Source organism: Cariama cristata, unplaced genomic scaffold, assembly GCF_000690535.1.
Source record: "Cariama cristata isolate BGI_N322 unplaced genomic scaffold, ASM69053v1 scaffold29405, whole genome shotgun sequence".
Taxonomy (NCBI): Eukaryota; Metazoa; Chordata; class Aves; order Cariamiformes; family Cariamidae; genus Cariama; species Cariama cristata.
Window position 1 is genome coordinate 1 of NW_009619682.1, and position 10,131 is coordinate 10,131.

Here is a 10,131-nt window from a genome sequence, read left to right on the forward strand (position 1 = left end):
CGCTCCGGGGGAGCGCTGGTTTCTCACGCAGCGCTGAGGAAGCGCTCTGGAGGGATTCCCCGAGCGCTCCTGGCGTGGTCCTTGCCGGAGACGGCGCTGCTTCTCCCCCGCCATGTGCAGCTTTCCCCGAATCCCGCTCCGAGAACAATGGAGCCTTTCTCCCGCGCCGCCCTCTCTCTGTAGACCCCCCCACCCCCCGCAAAAAAAAAAACGCAGGGGCAGAGAAAACGGGCGCAGAGACGCACCCCCCTTCAAAGCTGGAGGCCTTAAAAGTAAATTAAATTCCCTGAACTAGTGAATTTTAATCACGGTTACGATGTAGCAGCTAGTTTTTTTGTTTGTTTTTAAACACTTCTCCTCCCCACTCCACTGCTTCCACACAGGTTAATGTTTCTGTCATGTCAGATCATATACACTTGGAGTTTCTAGGAAAATCAATCAACAGAGCTACTTCCCTTGTAAGCGAATCAACACTTGCTGTGTGTTAAATATACATGAACTTTTTTTTTTGTCCTAGCGATGCATCGTGACTCTTGTCCGCTGGACTGCAAGGTTTATGTGGGTAACCTTGGAAACAATGGCAACAAAACTGAATTAGAGCGAGCTTTTGGCTACTATGGACCACTGCGCAGTGTATGGGTGGCAAGAAATCCTCCTGGTTTTGCCTTTGTGGAATTTGAAGATCCACGAGATGCAGCTGATGCAGTAAGAGAGCTAGATGGAAGGTAAAACGTGCTTCCTGCGTGTTTGGCTTGCTTTGTGAAAGTAAGAGAAATTGCGGGTAGTGATACAGTTTAAATTGGGAAGCTTCAACTGGCAAAACCAAGGACTTGACATGTTTGTTATGCAGTATTTATTTGTATGGTGATATAAGGGTAGTCTTTTTTAATAGTGCAGGAATAGTACTGGGACAGTTAATTTTACATTTTAGAGTTGGACTCCCTACTTAGACATGGCTTGGACCTCTTGGTGCGCATTAGTTAAATTCAAGATGGTGTTACTATAAACAGGCAAAACTGATCAGGGAGACTCCTTGATTCCTTCTCTGCCTGCTTTAATAGCATGACAGGCTTTCAGAAGTGACCAAACCTTTTGTTTGTCATGCTGGAGTCTACTCTTTTTTTTTTAGACTCTGAATACAGTGTACTTTGACTAATGTGTATATACAGAATGTTTTTTCCCTTGTCTGTGCCTTTTTCCTCTCTCAATTCCATAGGTTTATTTCTGCACGGAGACTTGGCCCTGGACATGCTAACTGATGTCAATCTCTTTTTTTTTTTTTTTTTTCCCCAGAACTCTGTGTGGGTGTCGTGTCAGAGTGGAGCTCTCCAATGGTGAGAAACGGAGTCGGAACCGTGGTCCACCTCCATCCTGGGGCAGACGTCCTAGAGATGATTATCGCAGGAGAAGTCCTCCTCCTCGTCGCAGGTACCCTAGGTCAAAGTACACTCATAGAGCTGTTGGCACTGTTACCATTTAGCATCCTAGAAGCAGGCTTTTTAAAAGCATGTTGGTGGATAACATTCATCTATCTGATCACAATTTGGAAATGGCAAATGCTAAAAAGACCCAAAAAGATAAAACCCAAAACCCCACAAAATCGAGGTGAACTTAAGTTGTGTTGAATGTTGGCTTTTGTCCTTAGGTCACTGTGCAAGTTGGTAGTCAGCGCCCTCTGTCCTGGACTTATCCTCGTTCCTTCTAAAATCTGCTCATCTTCTAGTCACACTTTCCCTTTCTTCCCCATACTTCAACTTAGGCTGTTCCTTTCCTTTATTCCATAATGGCAAAACATGACATGCAGCAGCTTAGCATTTCCATACAGATGTGTTTCTCCGCTTTGTTTGCACAATTTAAATACTTTCCAAGTAGGCAGCTGTTTAATAATCGATCAAGTAACAGTTGCTCTGAACATCTAGAATCTTGACACTTTGGTTTTAAAACATCGTGTGACGATCCTGTCACTTGAGGTTTGCAAACCCAGCTCTAAAATATAGCAGGTTTTTTGGTAACTGACACGTTCTTGGACCCAGACTAGCTTGTCTGGCGGTTTAAGTCTGCAACGTGGTTTTTGCAGGACTGAATTTACCTGTTGCAGGTGAGTGAAGTCCTCACGAGTCAGGGTTTCGAGCTTACCCTTTTGCTATTGAAAAATAACACAGTAGGAGTATTTGTTAGCTAATAGATGGTTGTACTGATGGCTTGTTTTTCATTTTTTTTATGCTTTTTGGTCCATCTATTAATAAAAATGAACCCGTTACAGAGTCACCATCATGTCTCTTCTCACCACCCTCTGAGTCTGCATTAGCCAGTCAACTAGCCCTTTCAGCGTCATGTGACCAGCGCGCCCCATTCAGCTTGGCTGGTGTCGTTTCACATGACCCAGGCATGGCCAGTCGTCAGGTTGCACCGCCCTTTGGTTCCCGAGCATGCTGTTTTCTCTCAGCCTTCTCTCCAACCTTAACCAAATCGGCAGCAGCCACCTCGACCGCCCACACATTCCCGGCCAATCAGCTCAGCTGTTTATTTACCAAATGTCTTCACAACAACTACAGCAGCAGCCTTCGGCTAACAAAAAAGCAGGAAAAATCCACAACACCCCCTTCGCCAACCAACTAAATACAACGCAACATCTGGCAAAACCTTTTCAGCAAATTCTTCTTGGCAGTCAGTCCGGCAGCCTCACCTCACCATTTCTAGCTTGTTGAAACCAAAAACTAGTAAGTTTTTCCTGCTTATACAGTTTACTGCTGGTTAAAATAAGGAGTAAGCGGCTTATAAGTAATTACTTTTCTCAATCAAAGGCTGGCTGTGCATAATTGAGTGGTAACGTACATATGTTGCTTGAGAAAACTTTTAAGGGTGATACGGAAGCTCTTACACTGTGAATAACGTAAAAACAAGTATATTTGCATGTGAGATGCCAAACTAAATTTTTAATAAAGCTCTAACAAACTTAGCTTTTCCTTGCCAGAAAAATCCTATCACCTTTAAATGGTTTTACTAACAGTTTTCAAAACTTAAAACAATTACTTTTTGGGATGAACTGGGCCGAGCTAAGGTTATTTTTTTTATTTTTTATTTTTTAAGAAAATAGTCTAAACACACTCTATGGCATTAAAAATTACAATCACAAATATGCAGTTCTAATGTAGCACTTAATGGCATTATCAATATTTACACTGAGCGCATTTTCACTTTTTTTCCACTTGGTATCTCTTATGTCTTGTTATGGACCTTTTTGGCTTGCATGGGTTCCAAAACATTTGGTCTGTGCTATTTTTTTTATTAATTTTTTTTTTTGGAACCACTTGTGGGATTTTGGTGTGGTGTTCTGGGCAGTGTATGTAGTTGAAATGGAAAGTGTTGCATTGGACAACTCTGCTATGAAGCATTCTTAGTTAAAGTGAATTCGTGGTTGGAAACGTGCTGTTCACACTGAGCTTTGTTTTACTGCCTAATCTTTCCATGCCTTTTACTGGATGATGGATGCCAGTTATTCTTGGCACGTTCCCTGGGCCCAACAGTGAGTTTGACAAGTTGGGAAATGCCTCACCCCGTTAATGCTAAAAGAATTGATAAAAAGCCTCACATTTCTTTTTTCTGGTTCTAGATCACCGCGAAGGAGAAGCTTTTCTCGTAGCCGCAGCAGGTACGCATCAGTTAATTACAGCATGGACCATTTTGTTCAGGAGGTTTAAAAAGAAATGCACCAAAAGAGCTTGACGTTTGGGCTGTACACGTTAATAGACTCCAGGGTGGGCATTGTAATTCGGTAAAAGGGAGAAATGGGTTTGCTTCTGGCATATTATTACGTGCCTGGCGTTAAATATGTTTACACAACTAGTTGCGATTCCAGGGTTATCAGTTGAAGGATACTAGGAATGGAAGTAATTAGTTTTTCTGTTCTGCAGCTGTCCAAAGTTCCTGCCAGTTTTCCCCAAAGTTTCTGTGTTGGCTGTGAGCCACAAGTACAGACGATAAGCAGCACAGTGAGTGTGCTCTGCTGTCACATACTGCAAAGCGTTAGGCGGTAATGACACAGCGGCGTAACCCCGTTTTGTGTTGGGATCTTTGAAGCTTCCAGAGTTCACAGGCGATGTTTCCGTTCCTGTAGCATGGCGTGCTGCCTTACTGTAAGGGATGTGTCGGTATACGTGGATGCAACGTTAGCTGAGCCACTGTCACTTGCAGTCCCGCTCTGAACAGATCGAAACTGCTGCACAGCAATAGGTGCCTGTTCACAGCACGAGTTAAGCAGTGTTGTATGGCTCAAGCTGACCATTCTTACCTCAAGGAAAGGCTAATGTCCTAATCTTTAGCAGGTTTCCCCTAGTTGAATAGTTACAAACCTTAACTTCCTGAAGGGAAGCTCTTCGGATAGCCTTGTTGACCTAATTCAGCTTTGCTTTGATGCTATAATCATCTTGCCTTGTAATCTCTAACAGGTCCCTCTCCAGAGACAGAAGAAGAGAGAGATCACTCTCACGGGAGAGGAATCACAAGCCTTCTCGTTCCTTTTCCAGGTCCCGCAGGTAGGATGAGTTTCTTAGTGGTTACACATTTTGAGTAAATACGTAAAAATGATTGTTTCTGTGTCTTGGTGATACTGAAGAAGGTTGTGGTGAAGAATCGTCTCCAGCGTCTTAGCAGGTTCTTCACCTTGAATTAAATACGCAGTTTTATTAAATGAACGGTATTTTTAAAACGCTGAAATGTCATCTTGTGATTTGGGCTGGGGGATTTAAGGCAGTCTGCTGCTCTTGGCACCCGAATACTAACACCTCTTTTCTTCTTCAGTCGCTCCAGGTCAAATGAGAGGAAATAGGACTGCGGGAAGGAGCTGTGTACAGGAAGTCATTAGATCTGAGGACAGGAGGAGTATGTACAGAACATTGTTTTGTTTCGAAACTTCATAAAGCTTGGTGCATTTTTAAAATGTTTTAGCTGTTGAACTTGCTTTGTTCCTTGTATCTTGTAACAGGTGGCAAATGTAAAGATGTGAATCTGTATATGGTTCTGAGCAGATCATATGATTTGTAATATTAATCACTTTACAATGTACCATTATACATTAATTTTTTTGTTTGTGTTGAATGGTAAGCAGTTTGTCTTGCATAGGTAGTAGAAGGCTTCTGGTCTTGACATGCGGGGTGTGTTTTGCTGGGATTCGGCCTTTGGGAGGAAGCGTGCAATGAAGGGGCATTCATTGCAGAAGCATGGCCACGAGCGGCGTTCGTCTGCACAGAACAAGATGTAGATGCTTCGTAGTTCAGTTCTCGGAAATGGTCGGGAATGTCGAGCCAGTGGCATGTGAAGGGAATGACGGAGCTGCAGTTCTGACTTCCGTTACCTGGAACTGAGCTACTTTATATTAGTGAAATATAAGTTTTTAGCCGTAGGGTCAGTTAATTTTGTACTTGATGTCACTAGAGTACTTCTTAAACAGATGCCTGTTGATTGACCATCTATTCCAGAACCTCTGAATAGACCAAATACACAGCAGAACTGACAACTGGAGTGGATGTGTTGAGTGTATAATGGTACGTTGTAAAAGTTATGAATTAAACATTTCTTTACTGTACAAGAATTTTCATGTCCACTTGTAAAATGTCTTTTGTGAGATCCTTGGGATTAAAGTTTTGGTTACAACTTGTTGTTTAGTATTTAACTTGAGTACCTGCTGTATACATACCTGCATTGCAGAACGTGCGCTTGGGTCGTGTGGTGCAACTCGGTTCAGATGAAATGCGCTCCGCAGAGTGGGGCAAGGTGACATCGTACCTCCCTGTAACACACCTGTAAACGGTTCAGCCGCTGCTGTAAGAAGCTGTGGGTCACTGCCTGTGACCGCTCTGTGCCGTCCCGCAGGGCCTCATTCTGTTGCTGGCATCTCACACCACGGTGCCAAAAGCAGCTGAGGTGAGCTTAGCAGGTGATGGGAAGTTCTCTGTACCTGCTGGTTTTGAAATGGCTGGTCTGTAAGCGGAAGCTTTGCATGAAGGTTTTGCTGGGGGTTTAAAACCGTGGCGTGGCTCGAGTGCCCTTAGAGCTCCCAGGCTGTCCTGTATCCAAGAGAAGATGAGCTGCATCGGTCTCAGTTGTGTGCGTTTGGATTAAATCCATCATGCTGAATGGTCTTGTGGTTTAATTTCCTTCACTTGTGTCCAGGTGGGGACAAGACTGGCAGAGCTGTGATGGAAAGACACTCGGCGGTGTCACGCTCTGCCCAGTGAGGGGGTGCGACGGGGGGGGCGTGGGCAATGCATAGTTCATCGTGGCAGCTGGGGCAGAGGAGCTGAGGCACAGCGTTTTGATGGATTTTTAAATTTTTCTTTTCAAAGTACTTGCTACTAGTTGTGGTTGGACTTGATCTTAAAGGGTTTCTCCCAGCCTAAATGATTTTGTGATTCTCTTGAGGGGTTTAACAGCCCCTGGCTCAAACAGCGTGCTGTGGTACGAGCGTGACCAGCCTTGTGTTCCCTGACGAGCCGGACGGCTGTGCGTGGTGCAAAAGGCACACGCAGCCCTAAATCACCTCAAAACAGGAGAGCGGAAACTTGAAAGGTCCAGCCCAATCCCCCCTCTTCTCTCTCCACCTCCTCAGCCTGATGAGGAGTGAGGAAGCGCGGGGCTCACAGCCGCGATGGCCCCGCGGCTGTTCCACGCACTGTCACGGATCCCCGGCAGAGGTCGGGGCGGCCTCGTCCACGGGACGGGGCTCCTGTCCTGCCGATTCCCGCTCGGGTTTGGTCTCAAAATGTTGACAGACCAACTCCTTGGGGATGTTTGTGTTAGATGACAGGCAGCCAAGGGCTGAGATGATATCATGTGCCACACGCAGCTGTGTTCCTTTTTTTTAATACGTACTTCTACCGGGTCTGATTTGTGGAAGGACTGCAGCGCTTGTTGCCTGGAAGCCAGCCTCTGCCGGCACCTCGGTTCCTCTTGTGGTTACGTGGCGGGGAGGGAAGGACGGGGGACAAGTAGCCTTTGGTAGTTTCAACTGTGGAGGGGAAAGGAGGGAAAGAAATCTGAAGTGCTAGAGACGGCGTACACTGTGGGGAAGCGGGTTGTGGGTTTTGTGCGCAGAACTGGGAATGCTTACCAGTTTCAGGTTTCTGACTTTGTATTTTACTTCTCAGCTGAAGAAGTTGGACCCTTAGGCTGGATCAGAACTGCTGCTTCACAGTTTTATATAATCAGGAGGGATTTTGATGGAGAACAAAATTGGCAACTTCGAGAGAAATATGGGAAATGTATAAATACCGTGAGCAGCGCTTCTCCCAGGGTATAGTTAGCAAGTGTTATTTTTAATGCAGCAACATGTTCATGGATTTAAGGCTTCCACTTCGCTTCGCCGAGAGGGTAACCAGCCTGGGAGCACTATTTACAGGTAGAGCATCGTGGCTTGTGTTCAGAAAGTCTACTCTGAAATTAAATTTATAAGGAAACGTTGGTGTTGACTTTGTACGGCCAGGGACATCCCTCACCTCTCCCCAAAGATTCTCAAACCAGGCAGAGCCGCTCAGCAACCCGTCCTGGCCAGAAGAGGACAGACGGACGCTCTGCGGTGGTTCCTTGGCAGAACGGGGTGGCTCGCGCCCCAGCCGCAGCGCCAGCTCTGCTCTCTGCTGCTTTCCAAATTGTTTCAGGGCCCGGTTCCGTGGTACTCGCAGTAACGCGTTGAGCTGTGTTTCTAATTTGAGGAGAGGTTTAGCTGCCTCCGCTTTTGCTCAGCAGAAGCATCCCGAGGTTAACACTATCTGAGTTCCTCAGACACTCATCAGCGCAGTATCTAAGCCCATCCCAGAAGCGTGTTAAATGACGTCACTGCCCTCTGTTTATGTGCGGTTTGTTCTTTTCTCACACTCTCCCTTGGGAGAGTATTGTGTGTAAATGGTTTTGCAAAGAAAGGGATTTTTTTTTTTTTCTTTTTGTGTACATGCTGCTCTCTGTTTATGGCAGAGAAGATCATTTTAAGAATGTGCCTTGCCCTTAAAACAGAAAACGGAGAGGGTAGGGATGTTCTTTCTTTCAATGGGATGTGTTCCACCAACTTTCAGACAGGTTCAGCTAACCAGGGTCGTGCTTGGGGGAGACGTTACAACCTTACCGAACACCGACAGTGGTTTTAGTTAACAAAACCGTGTTTCAGCTGCCTTTGGGGAGCTGCTGTGGCTCACCGCCAAAATGATCCTCTTTCTGGAGCTGGGCTATTCTGTGCTCTAGTCACACCGAGAACTCAAACAGATTCTTGATAGAAGATCGCTTGCATTTCATACTCTCTGTCTTTGCCTTTCTCTTTGAAGTCAAAGGAGAGGAGAGAGGCTGCGCCGTGCCCTTGGGTCTTCCTGCAGCAGCCGGCGTTGCCTGGAAGGGCAGGTTACGCCTCTGATCTCTGAACGTCTACGTGCTTCTGCGGGGACCTGTCAGCAGAATTCACTGCTGGAAGTGACGAGGGCCCTAGCAGTTCTGCAGCTTTTTTCTTTTGCTGTTAACATCACCTCTTTTCAGTTTCCAGTCTTACTGTCTTTGACTCACGGTCTCGTCACCACAAGCTGCCACAATGTCTCCTGACATAAAGATCCACAAAGCATCTGAACATTTGACAAACTTTCTCCCTTTTCTGCTGGTTTTTCATCCCTGTCCTGTGTTCAGATCTTACCCCAGAAATACTGTCCCAGCACCTGAGCTACCCTCACCATCATGAATCATCCTACTCTGGTGCCGATGTAGCGCAGCGTTGCTTAGCTAGAAAAGAAAAAAAAGTGAAAAAACTGGAGCATCAACCCCTTTTGCAAACAGAAGGCCGAAGGGCAGAAGTGCAGTTCCAGTAGCTCCGGTTCGACCTTAGATCCCGCACAGTGAGGCAACAGCCCAGCACACGGGACCTGCCGTAAAGAGGCAGGTCTTGGTTTCCCTGTTACTCAAACGCAGCTACTTCTAATTTCACACCTCAACCTGCCAAAAATAGGCAAAATAAAGACAGTTTTCTCTTGGCAACCGCTGCAGTCATTTAGTAAAGCAGCTGCTGGAGCTGAAGCAGCATCCCAGCCTGCCAGCCCACGCCAGAAGCGTTCTGGCTTCCTAGAAATACTGTCGCTGTCTCAGTTCTCTGTTTCATTTCTGAAGTTTCACTGAGGCACTACGAGTTACGTTCTGTTAGTGCCCTTCAGACAAATACTGTTGTGAACTAAAATAAACACGAGATCCAGACAAACATAAAATAGACCATGCAACAGGAACGCTATGTTCCCAAGTGATTCATTCATCTATTATTTAATAATTTAGTAGCTGACAGAACTTTTAGTTGAAGGAATCTTCACATTGATTCGAGCGGTGTTTCTGCTCGGTCCTCCCAAGTAATTTTAGCTGTCAGATTTTCTGTGGGAGCAGTCGCCCATCGGAAAAGGGAAATGTTCCTCCTTCCCAGTTACCAACTTCAGTGGTGTTACCCCACAACCTGCCTGTGGTACCCCAGGATTCATCCTGCTACAGTCAGAATCAAACTGTCCCGTCCTTGGCCGCTTCGCTGGACAACACACGAACAGGCTGACGGGTTGTCAGGTACCGATAGCACGTGCAGACACCACGCCGGTGCCCGACGCTACCGGCAAAGCAGCCCGGCGACGTGCGCGGTGCTGTGAAAGGCCCTTGGCAAGCTGCAGCCCTCCGTCGGGAGCCGCGGTATCAGGGTGGAGCAGCGATATCAGGGTGAGGCCCCGTGTCACCCTGGGTGTCACTTTGGAGCCGGCTCGGAGATCGCTACCGCCAGCTGTGAGAGAGAAGCGTTATCTCCGCCGCGCGCAGAGGCTGCTTTGCCCATGAATATTCAGCAATATTCAGCGGCGTCTCGGCGAGGAAGCCCCGCTGCTCCGCCCAGCCTTTCCCCCCACCGCTGCCGACGGAGGGCTTGCCGTTAGTCTTCGCTATAAAATGTTTGCAGTCGCTCGTTTCTGACTAATACTGACATTATGTGCCGTCACATTAAAACACGGTTGGTCGCTGCAGAACGCCTGCCGGCCGGACTGGATACCACCGTGGTTCCTGGTGCTAGTAAACGGTGGATTGATCGGCTTTTCCTGCATTGCTAGTGTAAGCTTTTTGGGAGGAAGCTGTCCCGGCTGG

The 10,131-nt window shown here is 46.6% G+C and overlaps 1 protein-coding gene across 1 annotated transcript; it reads left to right on the forward strand.

The window, feature by feature from the left end:
* The first annotated feature begins 519 nt into the window (after positions 1 to 519).
* Positions 520 to 5,657, forward strand: SRSF2 (serine/arginine-rich splicing factor 2). The gene is made up of 5 exons (XM_009701343.1): positions 520 to 725; positions 1,294 to 1,428; positions 3,614 to 3,652; positions 4,449 to 4,535; positions 4,801 to 5,657. Exons 1-5 carry the CDS (start codon positions 520 to 522, stop codon positions 4,826 to 4,828), a joined length of 495 nt encoding a protein of 164 aa, XP_009699645.1. The 3' UTR covers positions 4,829 to 5,657.
* Positions 5,658 to 10,131: the final 4,474 nt, after the last annotated feature.